Below are 25,539 nucleotides of genomic sequence, written 5' to 3'. Positions count from 1 at the left end.
CAGTCACGAAGTCCCTCAAAATCCCCCATGGCCATAAACTATCCACTTCTCCCTCTTCTACCTTTCCTGGGGAAATCAATATCTCCATTTTTAAAACCGGTAACATCCTCATCCAAGCGGCCGTTCCCCACCTTAACTCCTTTGAATTACACTTCAGATCACTGACCATCCAACTTCAAAACTCTGCTAATAACCTACCCCCTCTCATCCTTTGCCCTCCCCCTTAACCCCTCTCCCTCATCCTATACTCCCCTCCGCTGATACGCCCATGTCCAGCAATACCTTACAATTGCCGACCATCCAGCTTCACAATGCCGCTAATGACCTTCCCCCCACACATCCTTTGCCCTCCTCGATTACCCCTCTCTCTCATCCTATACTCCCCTCTGCTGACGTGCCCACAGTCAACAATGCCTTACAATTGCTGACCATCCAACTTCATAATTCCCCCAACAACATTCCCCCCTCTCTCCCCTTGCCCTCCACTTTAACCCCTCTCCCTTATCCTTTACTCCCCTCTGCAGATATGTCCACGATCAACAATGCCCTACAACTGCTGACCATGTACACGTCCAACAATGCCACACAATTGTTGACCCCCCCCCCCCGCATACCCCCCTGGCCCGGCCTTCTTCGATGGACCCTCCTCTTCCCCTGATCCTCCCTACTCCCCAAAGCTCCCAATCGCCCACTCATACGACCTGCCCTCACTCTCCCCTCATTTCCCACACCACAAGTGCTATCCCCCACCCCCTTTCTGACTCTCCCTGCCCTTCCCCTCCCCCTCCCACTCTTACTCCACCCTATTCCTCCTCACCTAAACCCATACTCTGTCCCCCCGAAACTCAATGCACCCATCAACCCGAACCGTCTCTCACTCTAATCCAGAACCGCCCCTTCACCCCCCCCCCTAGTCCCATCCTCTCTCCCTTTGATTATCATGGCTCCCCCCCTCCCGACCAGTCCCTCACGGTTCCTCCGAACACTCCTGCCCCTCCATTTCCTCCTTCACTCTCTATGACCACATACCCATCTTCCCCCTCCATGCCCCTCCTCTTGCCCTACTACCACAGTCCTCCCATCTCCCTTTCTAGGAACCCCACCCTCCCTCCCAACAACAAACCACCCCCAATGAAGAACATCGCTCATCCCGTTCCGCTCCCTCCCCCTTCTCCAATATCCCACCTTAGTCTTATATCTAACTCTCTTTGCAACATTGAACACGCTCTTGCCACTCTCACCAGAGATCTCGCTCATCTTAGATCTGATTTCTATTCCCTCAAAAACAGAGCCCTCCCACTTCGGTTAAACTGCGCTCGTACTAGGCATATGAATCCCGCTACCCCCAAACAGTTTTGCACGACTCCTCTACACTGCCGCACACACAGACCTCTCCGCACCTCCTGCCCCCTCTCCCCCATGGAGATGCTCGACCTCTGCAAATCCTACCCTCACTGCTCACCCACTAATTTCCAGCCTCCCCCGGCCTCCAGCATCCCCGTCATACTGGGGACTAGCCGAACTCCCCGCTCACCTTGCGCACCTAGGCCTCCTCCCCAACTCACAGCCATCCACTCCCTTCCACTCCCTAAAACTCCCCCGAAACCTCTTCACTGCATGCTTGTTAATTGTCGGTCCGCTGTGCGACATGCCACTGAAATATCAGAAACTATCCTTAGTGAATCCATCGACATTGCGTTCCTAACGGAAACCTGGCTCAAAGACCACTCGACAAGCATCCTGGACCTCCTAGCTCCTCCGGGCTATTCTATTCTCAGGAAAGACCGGCCCATCCGAATTGGCGGTGGTGTTGCCATCATCTTCAAAGAGGAACTACAAATTTCCCTTGTCAATAATACTAATTACTCCACCCTTGAATACCTTGAAGCTGAACTAAAAATTCACGGCTCCCAACCCATTCGCCTTCACAACATATATAACCCTCCCGGCAATACTCATCCCTTCGTTGATGAACTATCCAACATTCTTACACAATCCTCACTTTCGAATTCCCTCAACATTTTCCTGGGAGACTTTAACCTCCACTGGAATGAGCGCAGCGATCCCTCTATCACCCTCCTTTCCAACCTTCTCGAGATCAATGACCTAGAGCAACTCTGTCACTCCCCGACCCATTCCAAAGGAGCTATCCTAGATGCAATAATTACTAGCAAAGATCTAGCCCTCCTATCCAACATTGTTCCCATCGACTGGTCCGACCACCATCTCATACTGTTCTCTATAGCGGTCTCTGCCACTCCCCCGCCCACGAAAACCACTAAACCCTCGAAACTGACCAGAAATTTGAATAATATCCCCCCGGATGCACTGGAATCCAAACTCCATGCCCAACTTCTCGCCATTCCGCCCTCACTTAACGCAAATGAACTTACTGAACACTACAACAAAGCAGTTATTGAAACCCTAGACCTCCTGGCCCCGCTTAAGCTCAAAAACCAAAGAACCGTCCCTTCCAAATCATGGTTTAATACGGAGCTTAACAATGAAAGACGCTCACTGAGACAGACGGAAAGAACATGGAGACTGCACCCTTCCCCCTTGCACCTAGCTCGCCTCAGACTTGCAAGATCCTCTTACAAAAAACACATCCTTAAACAAAAAGCATCCTTTTTCCGAACACAACTTGACCAAGCCAAAAACAGACCCAGAGAACTGTTCAACATTGTTCGCAATCAAACCTCAGCCGCTCCGCCTGTACTTATGGCCTCGACGTCCAGATGCGAAGAAATAGCCCTCTTTTTCTCTGAAAAAATTACAAAAATAGAGCAATCCTTCCTGCCGACTCTGACCCCTACCTCCATACTACACTTCCCCCCTACCGCACCTGCCCACTCCCCCCCGCCCCCCTCCACGACCCTCCATAATACTGATCTCACTCCCCCCCCCTTTCCCTCCACACTCCAAGATTCTAATCCCCCCAACACTCACCCTAAAAATAACGCCGCTTGGCATAATTTCCAGCCAGTCACTGAAAGAGATGTCTTTGACATCATTGCAAAACTTAAACCCTCCTCCCACACTAAAGACCCCCTCCCTTCTAAACTTGTCCAAAACCTCAAACATATCATCACACCTACCTGGACCTCGATCATTAACACCTCCCTAGCCACCGGCTGTGTCCCCACCTCCCTTCAACTGGGACAAATCACCCCCATTCTTAAAAACCCTACGGCTGACCCTAATGACCTCAACAACCTCCGTCCTATCTCCAACTTGCCCCTCCTCTCGAAAGCCCTTGAAAAATGTGTCCTTCTTCAGCTTGACAGACACATTGAACTTTTTAACTTACTTGACCCTCTTCAATCTGGCTTCAGGAAAGGCTGCAGCACCGAAACCGCCATGCTTAACATTATAGATGACATTCACCACTCCCTTGACAATGGCGAATCTAGCCTACTGATCCTCCTTGATCTCTCCGCAGCGTTCGATACCGTTAACCACTCTGTTCTTCTCAAAGTCCTTAAAGAACGATTCGGCCTTAATGGCATGACTCATAATTGGTTTGTCTCATACCTGCAGCACCGCGCTCAGCAAATTAAAATCCACAATTGCTTTTCGAACCCCTCCCTCATCTCTCTAGGAGTTCCACAAGGATCCATACTATCTCCCTCTCTCTTTAACCTCTTCATGGAACCTCTCACCCTCATTCTCAAACAAGCAGGGATTAACCACTTGGCTGCTAAGGCACCTGAGGCTCTTCCATTGACTTTCCATTGAAATCAATGGAAACTCCATGACGAGTTACCCTTGTCATTAGCACTGAAGGGGTTAACTATCACCTCTACGCTGACGATACACAACTCTACCATAAGATAAAAACCCATGCTGACATCCTCCACCTCAACAACACCCTCATCAAAATTCAAGCCTGGTTCCACTCGAACCATCTCAAACTTAACCCAAAAAAAACTGAAATTATTCTTTTCTCCCCAAAAAACAACCAGCTCCCCATTCAAAAGTGGATCACAGACCTTAACGCCCTCAACTGCTCCCTGTCCCTAGCCATCTCAGTCAAATCCTTGGGCATCTCCCTTGACAACCGACTAACTCTCAACGTTCACATTAACAACTCTGCCAAAGGAGCCCTCCTTACCCTCCGTAACCTTAAGAAAATTAAGCCCTTCATCCCAATTGATGACTTTAAACTGGCAGTCCAATCGCTTGCTCTATCGCGCATTGATTACGGCAATGCCATCCTCACCGGAATTCCCAAAACCCACCTGGCACCTCTTAAATCTGTGCTCAACCTCGCGGCTAGGCTTATCACGGACTGCAAACGATTTGACCACATCTCTCCCGCCCTTAAATCCCTTAAATGGCTCCCCATTGAAGGTAGATCCACATATAAAACCGCCTGCATTACGCACAAAATCCTCCACCAAAACACACCGGCATACCTCTCCAATAAACTGACCAAAGCAGGCTGCACGCGATCACTGAGAAGCTCCAACACCCTCCTACTTATTCCCCCCATTCAGAAAAAGAATTCCACTCAGTCACGCTCATTTTCAGGCAATGCCCCACTTATTTGGAATGCCCTCCCTAAAGACCTCCGCTGTAACCAGTCCTACCCCAGCTTCAAAAAAGAACTCAAACTTCTTCTCCTTAATAAATACTGGGGTTTCTAATCCCTCCCTGGTAGCCTCGCCCCTCTGCATCACCCCACCTATCTGCTCTGCATATGACTTGTGACCACCCGCCTGGCCAACTCCCTTTCCTTCTATCTGATCACCTTACCTCCCCTCCTCATGACAGTCAGTTCTCTTGCATGTTTTTGTATACCTAAGTGAGGCTTCCAGCCAAACTGTGACCGCTATTTTGTATGACTCATAGTGTCTAGCAATTGTTTTTACTTTTTTATCTAGATGTCATGTATCCTATGTGGACTTGTTCTTTTATTATTCCGTTGTCTGTGCTTATACACACTGTACCTGTATGGAAACACCTTGTAAAGCGCTCTGATACTCCTGGGTCCATCCAGCGCTATATAAAACCTCTTAAATAAATAAATAAATAAGCTACGATTCACTGCCTAAGGAGTTGCCAGCGAATGAGAAAAACCCAGTAGGGGGCCTTGACCCATACAGAAAGTCCTGCTTTGCTGCTAGAGCACTTTACTAGAAAGTAATGCAGAGAAGTAAGCTTGGCAATTTAAGTGATACCTTATTGCGAGTTGAAAAATGTAAAGAAATTCATTAAAAAACGACCCCCCCCTTTTTTTTTTTTAAACCCAAGGGTCTAAAAAGGGCCTTAAAATAGCTTCAGCTGTTCTGAAGCGCGGATACTAGGTACATTGCTGCCAAGGTTTCAGATCGCTTATGTGTGACATTTTCATAATTTCAGAGTAATTATAAGTGACATACGACGACTGAGTGACACTTTCTCCCAAACAAAATCAAAGCAATTAAGTTCAGGGAAACAGATAAATATCAGAAATTACCGCCATTTGAGCAATTAGAACCTTAAGAATACCTTGAAACTGCAGCAAAATAACAGAAATGGAGGTGCACTAAACTAGCGCCCTTGTAACCGGATTCACGTTCTTTGCAGCAGGCATATTAATCCTCTGCGCTATTTTATTATGAGTGAAAACTGCCACTAGACAAAGTGCTGATCTAGCAACAGCAAGAACACTTTTCAGCAGAGTTAACTTGACATTTTATTGCTGCATCAAAACTCCTGGACACAAAAGGAATTTTGCACCGTGCCACAGACGCTCCACAAGTAAACAAAAGGACTCCTATGAGAAAAGCAATAACTCACTGCTATCCTCGTAAAATATGGTTTTAGGGAAAATGTGTGCTACGTGTTCTATGCAGCAACTTACCAAAAGTCTCTGAGTCACAAGATGGCTGCAGCTGGCAAAATAAAGCCTGCAGCCTCAGGCTGCCAATGCTTCTGTAGCTGAAGTGTCTGTGGAGTCACACATTGGTTGCGGACAGCTCCTGACGATCTGACTGACCTTTTAACCCGTTGCGTGCTCGTGACGGAACCGTTCCCGTCACGAGCCTCGGGTGGGCTGTGTAGGTGACGGAACGGTTCCGTCACGGCCCGCTCGCCGCGCCTTGGCGGCGCGAATTCTGCGCCTGCGCTGAGCGTTCTGATGAGCGGGCGGGGCCGTGACGGAACCGTTCCATCACAAGCACAGCCCACCCGAGGCTCGTGACGGAGCGGTTCCGTCACGAGTACGGGAGCGCCGCATGGCCCCCCCTCCCCCTAGCGCTGCGGCGGAATAGCCGGCGCAGCTTAAAGACACTCAGCTCCTGCTCTCAGACTCATCATGACCGGACACAAACCCCGGTGTCCTCCCACCCTCCACACACACACAGTAGGGCAACAGCACATGTCCAGGTCTTGCCCATCCTCCTATACTTTAGCCCTAGCGCCTGGTGTCAGTACCAATTCCTGGGGCACCGGGCCGACCGGAAATGTAAATTAATAACATCCTGCCACAGCCTGAGCCGACCACCTCCCTCTGGCGTCATGATAGTGAAAGACCCGTCCAGGTGGGACTGACCTGAGATAGGCACCAGCGCCCCTACTCTGGCGCCAGGAGCCGAAGGAAAGTAGTGCATTCACATATCAGCCACATGGGTTAATGGCTTGAATCTCACCACATTCAGACACTGAATAGAATGCCAGCTATAATGCGGCCGAAGGAAGCAGCTATTTTACGGCTGTATGGCGGTACATGGTGAAGTGTGCGCATACATACAATAAGAAGGCACAATTTTTTTGCTGTCTGCCAGGAGACACTTTTTTGCAGTCAAAATAGTAAATGTTGCAGCCACTGCGTTAGTCAGCTGCTTTCTCGCTTTATTCGTGAATAGCGAAATGCTGGAGGGTCTGAGAAGGGGTTACTGGAATCTAGGGGGTGTTCTCCTAAGTGTGCTTGGAAAATGCCACCTCCCTCTAAGCTTCGCTGCATCAACCCCGTGCCACGCTACGCTTATTCAGATTTTTAGTTTCTGCTTTTTATCAGAAAGGATGACAACGCATATATTTAGATTTGACCACCTAAGACTAAAATCAACCTGGACCATATGCAGAAATAGATATTTAGCCACCACTCGCCCCATAGCCAATCGTCTGGCCTTCAAAAGACTGAATGTTTGGGCCTCTAGTTCTAGTGCAAGCAATAACATGCTCACTTTCGTGCCCAATTCAACTCCCGGTGACACATTTTTAGGTCGAGCTGGTGTTAGCAGCGCGAAGCGCTGCATCCAGCGAAGCCTCTTTTGTTATCCACTTGCTGGGAATGTTGGATATGGGATGGGCACGCGCTGGCGATTTCACCATGTATGTGTGCGCGCACGTTAACCCACGCGCCGTGCACATCTCCTGTCCCAGATTCTCAGCCAGTGGATAACACAGACACAGACACACACACACACACGCGCAGGGCGGGCACCGGCAATGTGCCCCGACGCCCCTCCTCTTCACAAACGAACACAGGGGCCCCACTCACCAGGTCTGTCGGACTCCTCTCGTCCTGCGGTGGTGGTGGCGGCTGCACGGGTTGGTAGGCGGCGGGGGTAGGCACCGGCAATGTGCCTCGCGCCCCCTCCGCTTCTCTCTCCAGACTCCTTGCGGCAGAGGTCCAGGCTCAGCAGCAGGCGGGGCTCTCCCTTAGCACGGGAGCCCCGCTGGGTCACACGCTTGCTCCCTTCTCTTCACAGGAGCGCGGGGTAGGCTCCCGTCCGCTTCCTGTCTGTGCTGGTGGCCCCACCCTCGAGCAGGCAGTCCCGGGCAGTCCCGCCTGGCTCCCTGTGTCTCGCCCGGCACCTGAGCCGCGGCGGTGAATTTTCTTGGTTGGGCTTCTTTTGGCCTTCATTGGACAAGCTGATGTGGCTGCCTTCACTGTCGGAACCAGCAATGGTGCTGGAAGCGGAGGAGAGACGCAGCAGCGGCGCTTGCAGCTCACGGGCGTGCACAGGCAGGCTACATCGGGTTAGTACTGTTTCCCACCTGTGGAAATGTACATTACCGCGGAGTCCAGTCGGCGGCAGCCCCACACTAAATATTGCATTTCATGGAATCCTTAGAAAAATGGAGCGTGCAGAGACTATAGAAATATCACATTCCATTACATAGGTCTTCGAGCTCTGCCGGAATGTTGAAATGAGGAGCATTCGGTGGTGAAAGGCTGCGCCAGCGTTTCACTGAAGTGGGCTGGAATGGTTGGGTATCTGTTTGCAGAGGCCAGCAGCGGTCCTGTGCCAGGTGCAGATTACAACCTCCTATTCTTTCTGTGCATTCTGGTACTTGTAGTCCTGAATACATTACTGGTTAGGTAAAGCTAAAAGTACCAGAATGCAACGAAATAAACAGGTTTGGTGAACTTCTGCCGCCTGACGTTTGATAACTTTAAATATCCGGGCCACTGCAGCCACAAGTCAAATTTTGTTATAAACTAATTATCAGCGTAGAAGGAGTATTTTAGATATGTTTCTCATCTTAATGCAAATTACACTCTAAAAAGATGTATTACATTTACGTATCATGGTTTGGTATCCGTCACAATTACCACTATGGCCCGGATGTGCACCCAGTGTACCCTCGTCAGCAGTGCAAATTGTGTTGCACATGGGAGCTCAAGATGCACACGCTGCGTGTGACTAGTTTTCTCTCCTGCATTCTGGTAATTTTGCTTTTTCCATTGTAAATACTAGGAAACAATTTGCTAGAAAAAAAACAGTACGACTCTACTACCTTCTCGCACAGGAAAACATGATGCCTCTGATGGCAAGAGTTGGACGCAGGTTAGAATTTATGGAGCAGAAACAGCTGGATAGTAGGATTCACTCTGTTCATGTGAACATTAGAGGGGAATGGCTTCTCTTCATATATGGTTCTGTATTAGGTTGAATGTGGGCTTTGGCTGCTTGGAGCGTTTCGATTTGCCTCCCCAACGTTTTAATTAACACTTATAAAGCTGCTGTGTAATTTGCACAGATGTAACTGCTTCGACTAACGTGCATTTTAATCTCCTTCCTGTCACCATGGTATAGGGCCATGGCCTCACCCTAAATCCGCATTGCCAAAGCCTATAGGTCTTGCCTTTGGGCCCTACTTATTCCAAACGTATTGGAAAAAAACAGGAAAAAACATAGCATACGTCTTCTGTACCCAACTAGCTATAAACTGACAGTTGTGTGCTTAAGTGGAATAGGAGGTGGATGGACTATCTATCGCCCTCTATCTATCTATCTATCTATCCATCCATCGCCCTCACTATCTATTGCCCTCACTGTATCTATCTATCGCCCTCACTCTATCTATCTATCGCCCTCACTCTATCTATCGCCCTCACTATATCTATCGCCCTCACTATATCTATCGCATCATCACAGCATCACTCAGCACCACCACATCATCACTCAGGGGCACCAAAACATCACTATGCGCTACCACAGCATCACTGAACGCCACAGCATCACTCGTCGCCACCACAACATCACTCAGCGCCACCACAGCATCAATCTGTGCAACCATTCGACAACAACTGGTTCAAATATGTTCTCTCAATGTTTCGAGCTTTATTACAAATGTCACAAAAAGAGGTTAATATTTCACTTCTGTACTTGGATTTGTCACAATAAAATACACTGAACATAATCTTCACGAAAGTTATTTACAAAAGTTTAACCTATTGCCATTATAAATGACAATAACTTGTATTTAAGTATTAATTATTTTTAAAAAATTAAAAGCCATTGTTATTTGTAATATCAATACATCTAAGTCAGGTAAATACAACACATATTGCATTACAAATGCTATAGGTGTCACATTTGTGAAAGTTAAAACTATTGGCATTGTAAATGACAAACCTATTAATTTCGCTATTTTCAAAACCAACACATAAATAAAAAAATTGTCATTTACAATACCAATAGCTCAAACTTTCCTAATGCGAGACCTATTGCATTGCAAATGCTTGTTCTGCTATGCACCCAATGTTCGTCAGATAAACAACATTCTGAAGGTTTCATGTGAATGCAAAGTAATAATGCTCTTCGTTAATGTGCTAGAACTTTAAGTTGTATATTATTATATAAGCATCTCTCATGGGCCATCTCCTATACTATTAAGTAAATATTTGGGACAATGTGCTTTGAAGAAAAATGTTTGTCCTCATTCTTGCAACTAGACATGGCTCTTTAAAATTTAGACCCTTTAGAGATCGCAATTATTATACCAGTTTTATTGACATACAAAGATTCTAGTTTACACCTTCTCACCCTTCCTCAGTTTTCCCAAGCGACTTCCCACCCAACAATGAACAGGCTACGATGTAAGACAATTTAGGCAGAGCTGGCATTTGCCAGCAAAAAGGTTATTTTTTCTTAAACCGAACACTGCACAAAGGACTTTGACCCTTGCATCTCTGTGTAGCCTGCCCGTTGTTTTTTGCAGTGCTGAACTTGTATTTTTCCATTTTAAGACTTGAGATGAACAAACATGATGGATAGCCATAGCTGTTTATGTCGAGGCTGGACTACACAAACTACCCCCATGGACTTACCCAATTTGCTCCACGTGTTCAATGTCGTTTTTATAAGTGAAGAAAATTAGCAGGATTCCTTTTTCATCCTTATTTTTCCAAGAAATAATGTTTCCAACTGAACCATGGGATCTTGAGAAGGAGCTTGGCATGAGGAGAGGGCAGACGTCACCAATGCCAAAGCCTGTCTTCTGAGGATATTCCGCCTAGGAGAGCATGTCAGCTCTCGTATGGATTCATTTTATTGCCCTGTACTCGTCCTAAAGGCTATTCAGTGAAATGATTGCCTTACAGATATATTCAGAGGCTACTCCTATAAGAACAGGCTGATGAGCCAATTTAAGGGTTCGGACATCGTTTTGGAACCCCCAGCATAAGGCTTATATGGAGCATGAAAGGCCTCATGGGCAGCTTGTTTAAGACAGGAGTAATATGTTAATAAGTTCTGGTAGTACATGTGTGCATTTGCATGCCTCTTTGTAGCTCGGGTACATACCAGTAAGTCTTTTGCACTTGACGGGTTTTGAAAAGTTTGTGAATGTAGTTTGCAGCCTCCTCGCTGCGCGCCAACACCATCACCCCAGTAGTCTCCTTGTCCAGTCGATGGCAGAGCCGCAGAGGGTCTGCTCGTAGCCCAAACAGCATTTTAGCCAGGATTGGCAGCACATCAGACACACTATTCTTTACACCAGGGCCGCCTGTGGAGAGAAAATAGATGTGATGACAGTGAAAGTTAGGCAAAAATTAAATCTAATATCCAGGAGCATGAACCATGCAAAGAGGGAGGGCAGTGAGGTCAAAGAGGACATAATCTCCAACTGCGCAGATGAGTTCACCCCGCTAAGCAACCCCGACAAACAGCGCCCCAGGAAAGCCACTTGGTACACCACCACTCTCCAAGAAGCCAGGCATACTTGCAGACGCCTGGAGAAGAACTGGAGAAACACCTAGACAATCGAAAACTACTCCACCTACAAAGACGTCATGACGGACTACCACAACCAAATCAGAACCATCAAGAGGAACTTCATTCACAACAAAATCCTCGCCAACTCCAGGAACTCTTCAGTGTCATCCAGGAATTCACCAACCCATGCAGCGGAGTCGCAGACATCACCCCGTCCCAAGACCTCGGTGACAAGCTTGGAACCTACTTTCACCTCAAGATCAACACCCCCTACAACAACTTCACCGACCATACTCCAGACACCACAGCCGGTCCCCCACCAAAGGACACCAGCCTACCCACCATCTCCAACTGGACACCAATCACGACTGAAGACACAGCCTCGACCATGAAAGGCATCCACTCGGGGGGGCCCCCACCCACCCCTGCCCCCTCACATCTACCACAGAGCCGCAGCCGCCATCGCACCCGAACTGCAATGCACCATCAACACCACCTTCAAAACAGGCACGTTCCCAGACGACTGGAAGCACGCAGAAGTCAGGCCCCCAACTCAAGAAGCCCATCGACCTCAAGAACTACCGGCCCATCTCGCTCCTCCCCTTCGCAGCCAAAGTTGCAGAGAAAACGGTCAACAGGGAACTGACGCGATTCATCGAAGAGAACGCCCCAATTAGGATTCCGAAGCACCCACAGCACAGAGACCGCCAGACTCATCGCCACAGACGACACCCGCACCCTCCTGGACCAAGGCCACTCCACAATCCTACTTGACCTGTCAGCGGCCTTCGACACCGTCTCGCACCGCACACTAGTGGCCAGACTACACAATGCTGGAGTACAAGCAGGGCAGGACTGGGAAGCAAAACCAGCCCTGGCAAAGTGCTTAGCTGGCCCTCCGGAGGGACGGCAGAGCTGTTTGCCAGGGCCGGTTGCGGACGATTTTGTTACAGGGCCGATATTGCAGCTATGCTACAAATACATCCCTGTAACAAAAACGGCCCCTTAGGGTCCCAAAACTGGACCCCACCTTGGCGGCCCACCGGGGAAACACCCGGTGCCCGCTACGCCCCGTCCGGCCCCGAGTACAAGGAACAGTCCTGGACTGGATTGGGTCGTTCCTCACTGGAAGAAGCCAGAGAATCAGACTACCACCTTTCCTCCTGACCCCACGGAAATCACCTGCGGAGTCCCACAGGGGTCATCACTGAACCCAACCCTCTTCAACATCTACATACCCCCCCTCGCAGCCATCGTACGACAACACATTCTCAACATTGTATTCTATGCCGACAAGACCCAGCTCATCCTTCCCCCTCACTCGAGACTCCACCACTGCCAAACCACTTTCAGAAAGGAATGCAAGACGTCGCAGTCTGGATGACCAGCAGCTGCCTTAAACTCACCGCCGAGAAGACCTTTAAATGGATCCCCCCTGAGTCAAGGAAAACAGTCACCCACGCACTCATCACCAGCAGACTGGACTATGGAAACGCACTATACACAGGCATAAACAAGTCCCTACTCAGCAAGCTCCAGACTATACAGAACACCGCTGCCAGACTCGTCCTCAACATCCCCCGACACGAACACATCAGCTAACACCTACTAAAAAACTCCACTGGATGAAAACTCCACTGGCTCCTCGTGGAGAAAAGTGTCAGCTTCAAAATCCTCACTTATGCCTAAAAATGCCTCCACAACAACAGACCCAAATACCTCAACGACAGAATCAACTTCCACGTACCCAAAAGAAACCTCCGATCCTCCAACCTCGCACTGGCTGAAACCCCTCGCATCCCTAGAGCCAGAGCTGGCGGAAGATCCTTCGCTCACATTGCAGCCAAGACCTGAAATGCGCTACTGGCAGATATCAGGCGCACCCCCTCCCTGAACACCTTCAGGAAGAATCTCAAGACCTGGCTAAACAGACCTGCGGACCCCCCCCCCCCCCCCAATCCCCGCAGCTCCTTGGGACCCTCACGGGTGAGTAGCGCGCTTACAATTCCCTGATTGATTGATTGAATGGTGTGTGCTGGGATAGGTGCTTAAACCAAAAGAGATGTGAGAGAGGCATGACTTACAAGGTTCATGAGCAGGGGGAAAGATAAGAGGAGCAGACTTTGAAATGAGAAATAGACCAAATTGAGAGGGAGGTGCAGTTTGAAATAGGTATAACTGCAGACAGAAAAGGGAGGGGAGGATCAGGTAGTGTGGCTAAATGTATGGAGTGCAGTGGTAGGAGCAAGCACATGCTAGAGGGGAAGATGCATAAGAGGTAGTTATACTAGGCAGAGGACCAGCCTCGGAAAATGAATCTGTTCAATCTAGCTAGGTAAGAAAGAAAGGTAAGCCAGAGACAACAAAAGTTCTCCATTCTTTTAAATAAAAAGAAAATCATCAATTAAAGAGCATTATTAGGTCATTATCTGTACTCTAGTGTTTTGGCTTCAAGGGGGACTGGGTGCTCACATAAGAAGAGGGGCAAGGAGAAGCTGGCAGGGACAGAGGCCACAAGCTGACAGAGGAATAAGATGCAAGGGACAGGAGGTGAGAAATGATGTGTGAGACATCTAGGAATGAGATAAGACTGAAAAAACAGTGACAGAATTTCCGTGAAAGAGGCATGAGGAGAGAGAGAGGGGCACAAACAAAAAGAAATCTTAGGAAACACGAAGGAGTGTAAGGGAGAGTGGGGAGGATGGGGGGTGGGAAAATAGGTACGTGGATAGACAGACAAATGCCGAGAGACAGAAGGACAATATCGTTAAGAGGACAGATGAAAGAAAGACACAACAAGCATTTGCAATGCAATAGGTCTCGCATTAGGAAAGTTTGAGCTATTGGTACTGTAAATGACACATTTTTTATTTATGTGTTGGTTTTGAAAATAACGAAATTAATAGCTTTGTCATTTACAATGCCAATAGTTTTAACTTTCGCATATGTGACACCTATAGCATTTGTAATGCAATATGTGTTGTATTTACGTGACCTAGATGTATTGATATTACAAATAAAAATGGCTTTTAATTTTTTTAAGAATTAATACTGAAATAAAAGTTATTGTAATTTATAATGGCAATAGCTTTTGTAAATATTTAAAGATTATGTTCATTGTATTTTATTGTGACGGAAATCTAAGAACAGAAGTGAAATATTAACATCTTTTTGTGACATTTGTAATAAAGCTTGAAACATTGAGAGAACATATTTGAACCAGTTGTTGTTGAATGGTTGCACATATTGATGCTGTGGTGGCGCTGAGTGATGTTGTGGTGGTGACGAGTGATGCTGTGGCGTTCAGTGATGCTGTGGTAGCACATAGTGATGTTGTGGTGCCCCTGAGTGATGCTGTGGTGGTGCTGAGTGATGCTGCAGTGATGCGATAGCTAGATAGAGTGAGTGCGATAGATAAGAGGGAGGGCGATAGATAGAGGGAGGGCGATAGATAGAGGGAGGGCGATAGATAGATAGAGGGAGGGCGATAGATAGAGGGAGGGCGATAGATAGATAGAGGGAGGGCGATAGATAGATAGAGGGAGGGCAATAGATAGATAGATAGAGTGAGGGCGATAGAGTGAGGGCGATAGATAGACAGATAAAGTGTATTTATGTTGCATTGAGTAGAGTGTATGTATGAGGTGTGCAATTATGTTGCATATAATTATGTGGCACTGAGTGGTATTTGGAGTGCATGTTCCATTGCAGAGTGTGTGAGGGTGCAGAGTGTGTGAGGGTGCAGAGTGTGTGAGGGTGCAGAGTGTGTGAGGGTGCAGAGTGTGTGAGGGTGCAGAGTGTGTGAGGGTGCAGAGTGTGTGAGGGTGCAGAGTGTGTGAGGGTGCAGAGTGTGTGAGGGTGCAGAGTGTGTGAGGGTGCAGAGTGTGTGAGGGTGCAGAGTGTGTGAGGGTGCAGAGTGTGTGAGGGTGCAGAGTGTGTGAGGGTGCAGAGTGTGTGAGGGTGCAGAGTGTGTGAGGGTGCAGAGTGTGTGAGGGTGCAGAGTGTGTGCGGGTGCAGTGTGTGTGCGGGTGCAGTGTGTGTGCGGGTGCAGTGTGTGTGCGGGTGCAGTGTGTGTGCGGGTGCAGTGTGTGTGCGGGTGCAGTGTGTGTGCGGGTGCGGTGTGTGTGCGGGTGCGGTGTGTGAGGGTGCGGTGTGTGAGGGTGCGGTGTGTGAGGGTGCGGTGTGTGAGGGTGCGGTGTGTGAGGGTGCGGTGTGTGAGGGTGCGGTGTGTGAGGGTGCGGTGTGTGAGGGTGCGGTGTGTGTGAGGGTGCGGTGGGTGAGGATGTGGTGTGAGGGTGCAGTGTGTGTGTGAGGGTGCAGTGTCTGTGAGGGTGCAGTGTGTGTGAGGGTGCAGTGTGTGTAATGTTACGGTGTGTGAGGGTGCGGTGTGTGAGGGTGCGGTGTGTGTGAGGGTGCAGTGTGGCTACAGACATGATCTATTAGCCATAAACAGGACCAGGCAGCTGTGTTCAGATCTTAAAGGGAGTAAACTTTCCAATGAATGAAGAAAATAACAGATAAGCTGTGTGTGAGGGTGCAGAGTGTGTGAGGGTGCAGAGTGTGTGAGGGTGCAGAGTGTGTGTGTGAGGGTGGTGTCTGTGTGGGTGCGGTGTGTGTGTGGGTGCGGTGTGTGTGTGGGTGCGGTGTGTGTGTGGGTACAGTGTATGGGTGTGGGTGTGGGTGGGTGTGGGTGTGGGTGTGTGCGGTGTGTGTGTGGGTGTGTGTGGGTGCGGTGTGTGAGGGTGCAGTGTGTGCAGTGTGTGAGGGTTCAGTGTGTGAGGGTTCAGTGTGTGAGGGTGCAGTGTGTGAGGGTGCCGTGTGTGAGGGTGCCGTGTGTGAGGGTGCCGTGTGTGAGGGTGCCGTGTGTGAGGGTGCCGTGTGTGAGGGTGCCGTGTGTGAGGGTGCCGTGTGTGAGGGTGCCGTGTGTGAGGGTGCCGTGTGTGAGGGTGCCGTGTGTGAGGGTGCCGTGTGTGTGTGAGGGTGCGGTTTGTGTGAGGGTGCGGTGTGTGTGTGAGGGTGCGGTTTGTGTGAGGGTGCGGTGTGTGTGAGGGTGCGGTGTGTGTGAGGGTGCGGTGTGTGTGAGGGTGCGGTGTGTGTGAGGGTGCGGTGTGTGTGAGGGTGCAGTGTGTGTGAGGGTGCAGTGTGTGTGAGGGTGCAGTGTGTGTGAGGTTGCGGTGTGTGAAGGTGCGGTGTGTGAAGGTGCGGTGTGTGAGGGTGCGGTGTGTGAGGGTGCGGTGTGTGAAGGTTCGGTGTGTGAGGGTGCGGTGTGTGAAGGTGCGGTGTGTGTAGGTGCGGTGTGTGAGGTGCGGTGTGTGAAGGTGCGGTGTGTGAGGGTGCAGTGTGTGTGAGGGTGCAGTGTGTGTGAGGGTGCAGTGTGTGTGAGGGTGCAGTGTGTGTGAGGGTGCAGTGTGTGTGAGGGTGCAGTGTGTGTGAGGGTGCAGTGTGTGTGAGGGTGCAGTGTGTGTGTGTGGGTGCGGTGTATGAGGGTGCGTTGTGTGAGGGTGGACAGCATCAGGGGAGGTTCTCATCCCTTATGTCTCAGACGTGAACAACCACCTGGATAATTCAAGCAATTTCTCGTGCAACCCTGGCGTAGCACAGGTACATTCATTCCCAAATGGCAGAGTGGGTTCAATGAAGGTTCTTAATATCAAGGCACTATGGAACCCTCCTGCGGTTACCGTGGACAATACACTCATATCTTTAGGATGTCCCCATTATGAAAGTAATATTCAGGACAATATTCCCCCAGAACTGGGCTGACTGAAATGATTCTCAAACATATAAGGATGCCTGACCAGCTGAAGCCCCGTTCTGTGGTTTCCCTACATTTTGACTAAAAGTGTGACTTGTCCCAGCAAGTAGGAAATGGGACTGGGAACCTATTATGATCCTGTTCTGCCTGCACCTGGCCGCTTAAACTGTAGCTTCCGCAGACTATCACATTCATAGATCAAGTGATAAACGTACGAATGCGATTGCGTGTGAATGGGGGTTGAATCGTGCACTCTTAATGGGAGCGAACGTGTGAAGGGATTATTTGAACACTGGGTTGTGAAATAACAAATAAAATACACGTGCAACCAAGCGTACACATACAGACAGATGCGCGTGTGCGCGCGCGGAAACAGACACGAGAACAACAGAGGATGCAGAAGCATAGTTTGCGGCAGGAGTGGACAACGGACTCAAAGAATAGGGTAAAATAAGTGGAAGACTACTGTTTTCACTTTCTTGCATACTGTGGCCTTCATCCTACCAGGGCTGAAACTGATAGTTTTGCAGATCCCTCCTTAGTTGTTGACCCTGGCAGAAAGGTAAAGAGGTGTGCCTTTATTTGACAGTTTTGCTGAACATGCGATTGATCCTGAAGTGTATGAGGGAAGGAAGTGAGAACCAGTGAATGTTAAGTAGCATGGGTGTAATGCGGTTAAACTTTTGGAAGCCTTTTATCAAGCATTCAGCAGCTTGAAGAACAATATTTTTAGCAGTCAGTTGGGATTATAGGGCATGGTTAGCAGTTTGATGGCACCTTACAGGACTGCTGTTTAAACCGCTCTTTCTCAGGTTTCCCTCTGGGAGGATTGGCTTTACCCTTTACTGAGTCACCATAGGAACAGGAATGCCATAGAACTTGATTTTAACCGTTTTTTTATTTACTTAATATTCGAGACGATACACGTGGGCATTAAAGTGTTAAATCTTTACTGGATCCCACCATAAACTAAATATTACCACTGATTAGAGTTGCTGCTTTAGCTGATGTCATTTCCACAGCTGAAACATAAAAATAGTTACCACCTCAATCAACTTCAAGTGGCATCATACGTCTCTAATAATAGCTTCCAAAGGTGTGGGTTTACCAAAGTAACCAAACCTGAAGAACCTGGACTCCTACATGAGTATTTAAGTAATTGCAGTTTCATAATAACCACCACTGTTCCTCCCGGAACAACAGCTTTACGCATGTCATCAGCGAACAGCCTTTGAACAAAGAAGGGTACGAAGTTCCTAGGTGGACTAGTGGTCACCATTGTACTGCCATGACAGGTGCTGTCTGGCAGTGTGTTCCAGGGGGTAAGCGCTGGCCCAACGAGGAGCAGGCTCATATGCTGAAGCGTGACACCTAGCTTGCTGGGTGTGTGAGAGCCGTAGTTCCGAAAGGAGAATTCCCCCCCATCCTTTTCCTTACCCCCTGGAACACACTGCCAGACAGCACCTGTCATGGCAGTACAATGGTGACCACCAGTCCACCTAGGAACTTCGTATCCTCCTTTGTTTAAATGCATCTAGGGCATGTACGCTGGACCTCCTAAAAGCCCACAAACTAATCCCTCTCCTTGTTAAAATAAATAAATAAATATATCAGCAAACAGCGTCACTAAATTCCATATATTTTCGAGAGGATGCCCTGGAAAAAAACTAATAATCCCTCAGAACAGAAGAAAATCAAATATAAGTAACACTTTTTAAATCAATAGCAGCGCACTAAATTAAAGGCAATGATGAGCCGACGTATACCCAAAGTACGAGCCATAAATAAGATTTGGCATTTGCATATCAAACTCTTAACCAGTTTCTACAATTCAGCGTTTTTCCGAGCACAAAAACGTTTTGTAAAAAGAGTTATTACGAACAAAGCACGTGTTGAGAAATTTCACAAGTTAGATATGGATTTCGTAACAGTGGCGTCGTATTCCAGGACCGCACTTCTCATTTCTGAAGTATTTTACTACATATATCAATTATGACTGCATAAACTAGGCAGAACTTCTCAGAGGATGAAGTATAAAAAATGACATGAATATGTGATGCGTGGGTGACCAGAGGTGAAGGTGAGGAAAATTACAGCAGAGAACATGGAATTATATAAGTAGCTTCAAATAAAAGTATCAAGAATTACTCAAATAAAATAGAAAAGTGTACGATTTAACTGTGACAAACAAGCCGTGAAAACTGTTGTACTAAGGAGCAATGCTTATCTGCAAAATGAAAGCAATGGTACCCCGTTCCTCCTCCCTTTATTCTCTGGGGTTTTCTGCATCATCTTATTTTTTACGAGCCCTGAATAGATATTTCAGTTTCACAACTGTTTGTGGTCTGAAGCTAAATAGTTCATACTTTCTTTTGTTTAAGAAACTAAACTAAATATGTACATAGGAAAACGAGTTAAATATTTTACTTTACGTGTTAAAATATAATCATCAACTAAATAGAATTAAAGCCATTCCCCATTTGCAAGTGCCATCAAAGGAATCAAGTAAGCAACATTCATTAACAAGCACTCGTGCCGGGCGGGGCGCAGGATCCTTACCAATAGTAAACAAGCAAAACAAGTGACGTCAGGCGGGCGCGTGCACTTCCGCGCAGGCGCAGAGTGTTCTTGGTCGCTTCTCCGGCACCGCCCGCCTGCCCATCGGGAGCCGGGCAGAAGGAGCCCACATGAAAACAGGACAAGAAGAGCCTGGTGAGGTAAGGGGGGGGGGGGGGAGCGTGTGTGTGTGTATGCAGTGTGTGTGTGTATGCGACGGCGGGGGTGGGTTCTCTGTATGCGTGCGTGTGTGTATGTACGCTCGTGTGTGTGTCTCTGGTGAGGTAAGGGGGGAGCGTGTGTGTATGCAGTGTGTGTATGCAGTGTGTGTGTGCGCATGTGTGTGTATGCGACGGCGGGGGTGGGTTCTCTGTATGTATGGGTGCGTGCATGGGTGCTTGTGTGTGTGTGTGTGTGTGTGTCTCTGGGTATGCGCATGCGTGTTGGTGCTTGCTTCCGAGGCAGGAGAGGGGCACGGCGCCGTGCGCGCCCACGAGGTGCAATCTGCGCTCGTGCACCCTCTTGTCCTCATTCCTAGAAACGGGTGACTATAGATGTCTTCGCAGACTAGCAATGCTTCGCATTGCTTACGTCTAGCTCGACCTAAAAAGGGGCACGAAATGCGGTAGATAAAATTACCTCTCCCATCCACGGTTTACCCCCAAGCCTAAAGGGACACTGCTCGATGTGTTATGATCGCTCTAAAGACAGCCAAAGTTTTACACAGGTGCAGTTTGCCACGCAATCATTATCTGCCACAAACTGAGAGCAAAAATTGAACATTAACAATTTTCATCATTTTAATCTGACAAAAAACCTGCTGTATTTTTGGCTGAAAAAAACCCTTATGTGCATTTGTTCTGCAGAACTATTATGCTATCACAGAAGGGGAGGGGCAAAGTGCCTATGATAGTAAAGAAAAAGAATGGGAGGAGCATTGAGGTGTAACCGGCCCAGTCACCAGTTATAAAAATTAAATTAAAAATTATAACAATATGCCATCAACATAAAGTACAAACATATTAATTTCAAAGTAGAAAATCAAAATAAATACACGGTGGCCAGCATCCATCTTAAGCCACTGCAACCGATTTATACCCACTGCTCAAACCTTTTTATATAGAGGAGTTTGTGTTGCTTGAAGTAGTCTCTAATAAATATTTGTTTCAATGGTTACCGAATTTCATATTGGGGAAAGTGGCTCTTTTCCAATCCCTTGAGACATGGCCCAGAGCTCTGTGTTGAATGTGCAACATAATGGCTTTGTATGCATTTTGAGTTAATTAACAAGTACTATGGAGTTTACGGGGACCAAGTGGTAACGCAGGGGAGCCAATTTTTGAGTGGACGTACCAAGAAATATGTAAAAGCAGAGCCTTAGTTTACCAGGATGAAAAATAGAAACATTAGTTGTGTGATCGAGGACAATATGAGGAGTGCAACAGTTATGGTGAAAGGGGTTATAGGCAGGTGGCGGAATGAGAGGAGGGCATCAGCAGACTGACCAACACTGGCAAAAAGAGAGAAAGCAATGCGAAGATCTGAGCAAGGGAGAGCGGTTTCAATCTGAAAATCACTGCAGTGTGACGAAAGAGAGGAAACTTGGGCCTCACCTGGAAGAAAATTTTCTTGTACACTCCCTGCACTTGTAGACCACTAATCCTTCTGCTAACTCCTTAGTCTGATTTCCCATCACAGCATTTGCTCCGGGGATTTCCACCAGAATCCCCGTTTTATGGTTATTGAACCTATAAAAGTCAAAGACTTCCACTTACTGCACTCGCGTTGAACATTTTTAGGTCTCGCTTGAGCAAATGCGCTTGCGCATTGCTCCGGCGAGATTATAGTAAGCGGAAAAGAAAAGTCTACCAAAACGGCTGCGGATCGCATACAGTTCATGTGATCTATGCGCGTGCACACCATCGCCAGCCACATAACACACCACCATTTGTCTGTGCCTCGGCATCAGACTTCAAAGGCTGCCCCAACCCCCCCCGCGTGCACATCGCGCACCACCATTTGTCTGTGCCTCGGCATCAGACTTCAAAGGCTGCCGCTCACCCGGCCTCCCCCCCAGCAATGCTGAGAGCTTGTTTCTGGACAAAAGTGAAAGCCTACCGTGCTTGTTTATTACAGTAGCCTTGCTCCTCAAATGCTGTTGCTGTGTTGCCATCTCTCTAGGGACACTCAGCTTGAAAACACTCGACTTGCTAGCTGCAATGCTACATCCGCTATGCTTTGCCTCTAGACACGCTGATCCCTCGCAGACTGTGCCGACTCTGCCCCTCCTGATTCTGAAACTGACCAACGCAGTGACACGCAGTCTCTTCTCTCTATCTTATGTCTGCCCTGCCACCATTTACTTTGGACCCTCACCCTCACACCTCCTCACCCTCACACCTCCTCACCCTCACACCCCCTCACCCTCACACAACCTCACCCCCGTCACCCTCATACTCCGTCACCCTCCCACCCAGTCACCCTCACACACCCTCACACACCCTTGCCTACCCTCACACACCCTCGCCTACCCTCACACACCCTCGCCTACCCTCACACACCCTCGCCTACCCTCACACACCCTCGCCTACCCTCACACACCCTCGCCTACCCTCACACACCACATCACTCAGGAACACCACCACATCACTCAGGAACACCACCACATCACTCAGGGGCACCACCACATCACTCAGGGGCACCACCACATCACTCAGGGGCACCACCACGTCACTCGGGGACACAACCACGTCACTCGGGGACACAACCACGTCACTCGGGGACACAACCACGTCACTCGGGGACACCACCACGTCACTCGGGGACACCACCACGTCACTCGGGGACACCACCACGTCACTCGGGGACAGCCACATCATCACTCAGCACCACAATAGCACTGTCCTTGCTTGTTACCAACAAGCATTGCCCTTTATAAATAAATAGCCAAAAGGACTCGCATTAGGAAAGTGTAAGCTATTGGCTTTGTATTTTCAAAGCCAACACATATTAAAAAAATGTGTCATTTGCAATACCAATAGCTCACACTTTCCTAATGCGAGACCTATTGCATTGCAAATGCTTGTTTTTTCGCTGTACCTGCTCCAGTCTTCTTTCTTTGTGTGGTGTCTTTGCTTTTCTTTCGTACTGCATTAGATATACATTGTCACCTCCCATAGTTCCTCTAACTAGATCTGTCCACTTGTTAATTTTATTAATCTTTCCTCAGTGGTTTCTTAACTAATGTTACTCCAAGGTTCTCCTCACAGTCATGCCCCATATTCCCTTTACCACACTCTTCATCAAGTGTTTTTTTTCCATACCCTTACCCCAGTGTTACTCTCACCATGGACAGGAACACCATAAGGCTTGTCAATCACCACCACGTCATCATCCTGGTAGACTATGCCCCGGGTGAGGTTCTTCGCCAAAACATTGGGGTGGACATTCTGTAGCTGCTGAGTGTACCGCACCAGGTCCTGCACACGCTGCTGCAAAGGGCTAAGATGCTCCTGTTCAGAGAGGACGAGAGAAAGAAAATATACCCTTAAGACACGATGTGGATCCAAGCTTGGCACACAGGAAACTACAACCCTCTGATATATACAAGCACCAGTGCATACTGATCCCTAACTTGGGTACACACACAGCCTAATGTGGTCACAACTACCACAGGTGTCCAACACTCCTGCAGCAGACATTGCCTTCCCCAAAAATATCCCGGACCCAAGTCACAGTACACAATGTGTGCTTCTTTCTTAAATAAACTACATCTTTTATGTACTTATCCATCATTCAGGGCAGAACAGCCTTAAAGTAAAAAAATAGAAATGAAAAAATAAATAAAGTTGGCATTCACCCGGAGTATCTGACCCTGAACTCAGCTAGACACCCACCCTGAAGTTTGCAAACAACCAGAAGGTGGAGATCCTTCAAAAGTAATTAACTCTAAAACCGAATACATTGTACACTCAAGTATACAACTAACAGTGGCACCTAAACCCAACTTAGTTATGCCACCATTCCGATGAACGCAATCATCACGCTGAGGTAGGCACAAATGTTTCCTGTGTTGGTGATCAGCACGAAGGTTATGGTTAGCATGCGGTTTCCTTTTTAAGTTACCCAAAATATGAGTCTTGTGTTAATGAGGATATTGATATATGAGGCTAAGCAACATTGCTTCCAGAAAGTGGAGAATCAGAACATAAAGTGATAAAATCAGGGGTCCAAATAAGGTTTTGAAGTGGTAGGATTTTTCTACCCACTTTTGCTAGCACATCATTAAAAAGACAATAAAATATTTGCATCTGAAATAATGACTTTAAGCAGGCTAGACAGACAGAGGTGTAGGTACCACTGGTGGTCATCACCCATCATCACTTGCAGCTTTGAAGTTGTGCTGACGTAACACGGGAAAGTGTGCCTCAGCGGGTTCCACGCAGAATCTAGAGGTGAAGCTTTCCTGTCTGCCGACCTCCTGCCTATCAACCTCCTCCCTATCGATATTCAATAAGGAGATTAAAACTCTCATGCTCCATGTGGTGACTCAACCTATCTTGCCCTCCTCTCCACTGACAATATAATGTAACACTCTGGCTCTCGTTTTTCTTTTCATCAAACATCTTTCTCCCTTAGGGCCTTTGCTCAGATTCGGTTGCCACTTTTTACGGTGGATGTTTATATTTCGACATAGAGCTGTCTTACTTTTTCACTTCCGAGCTAGTCATTCCTAGGCCGCTTTCCTAGCATTATGACATCAAACTCATATTCTCCTTTACATACTAGAGTTGATTAGTCCAATTGCCTTTTTACTTTTATTTTGGTTTGTCTTTTCTATGCAAAGTGCTTCAATGCCCAGGGACCATGTTTGTGCTACATAAAACTGCATAAAGACTGCTTGTAGAATGAAAGATTTCCTAGCTATCAAGAAGGAAAGTTTCAGTTCTATTAAGAACACAGAATTGAAGATTACGCATATTTTTCATCCCTTTTTAGGTCTTGCCTGGCATTGGAACGCGCATGCGCTCCTTGCCTGCGAGAGCTATAGTAAACAAGTCAGTTTCGAGAAGGGGACTCGAGCCCCGCCCCTCATTTTCATTGGGTAGCGTCAGCGTTTATGGTAAACGCTGGCTTCCCATTGGAAAGGAGGGTTTATCGTTGCCTCCCTTTGGCTTTTTGCCAGACTGGCTCGCCTGATTCACGGCTGTTGTGAAGACTTCTTATCTGCTTGTTTATTTAACAAGCAGATAAGAAAAGTCTTTACGACGGCCGTGAAGCAGACGAAACTACTCGCATGCTGTGTGCATGCAAAGCAAGCAACGGGGCTCCACTAGAAATGTGACACCTGCCTCCTGCAATGACGTCTTCCCACCCGCCGTCCCTCACCTCCCCCGTGTCGGCTAAACATGGCCACGCACAGGATGATTTAGCACTGCTCATTAACCTTCAGGCGACCCACAGTTTAAGCAGTATGCGCTGCCCCCACCAGTTGAAAGTCTCAGAGGAAGGGTCGACTCAGTCTTTCATCAGTCTAAGGTCAGCAAAAACGTGACAAACGCCACTGAGCCCAGCCACATTGACACAAAGATTAAAGCACCAAGAAACACTTCAAGTTGTGTGCATGCGCAACAGTTTCGATTTTTGCCTTTACATGCCTGGCTATATGTATCACACACATCGCTTTGTCTATGTTAGAGCACACTACTAACTGAAATGTTGCTTGCCGCTAAAACAACCCTGGTTACTATAATACAACTAAAATGTACTCTTGCTTTCTACTTCAAACACTCT

The 25,539-nt window shown here is 47.9% G+C and overlaps 1 protein-coding gene across 1 annotated transcript in view; it reads right to left on the bottom strand.

Moving 5' to 3' along the window:
• Nucleotides 1-25,539, bottom strand: part of RPUSD4 (RNA pseudouridine synthase D4) — a 105,979-nt gene that overhangs the window by 29,821 nt on the left and 50,619 nt on the right. The window contains exons 2-3 of the mRNA XM_078652677.1: nucleotides 23,093-23,258; nucleotides 11,025-11,226 (exon numbers count right to left, since the gene is read on the bottom strand). Coding sequence (XP_078508803.1) covers nucleotides 11,025-11,226; nucleotides 23,093-23,258 — 368 coding nt within the window. The remainder of the gene's footprint in view (nucleotides 1-11,024; nucleotides 11,227-23,092; nucleotides 23,259-25,539) is intronic.

The sequence above is a fragment of the Lissotriton helveticus genome, chromosome 7 (assembly GCF_964261635.1).
Source record: "Lissotriton helveticus chromosome 7, aLisHel1.1, whole genome shotgun sequence".
NCBI classification, from domain to species: Eukaryota; Metazoa; Chordata; class Amphibia; order Caudata; family Salamandridae; genus Lissotriton; species Lissotriton helveticus.
This window is presented reverse-complemented; position numbering and strand designations above follow the sequence as displayed.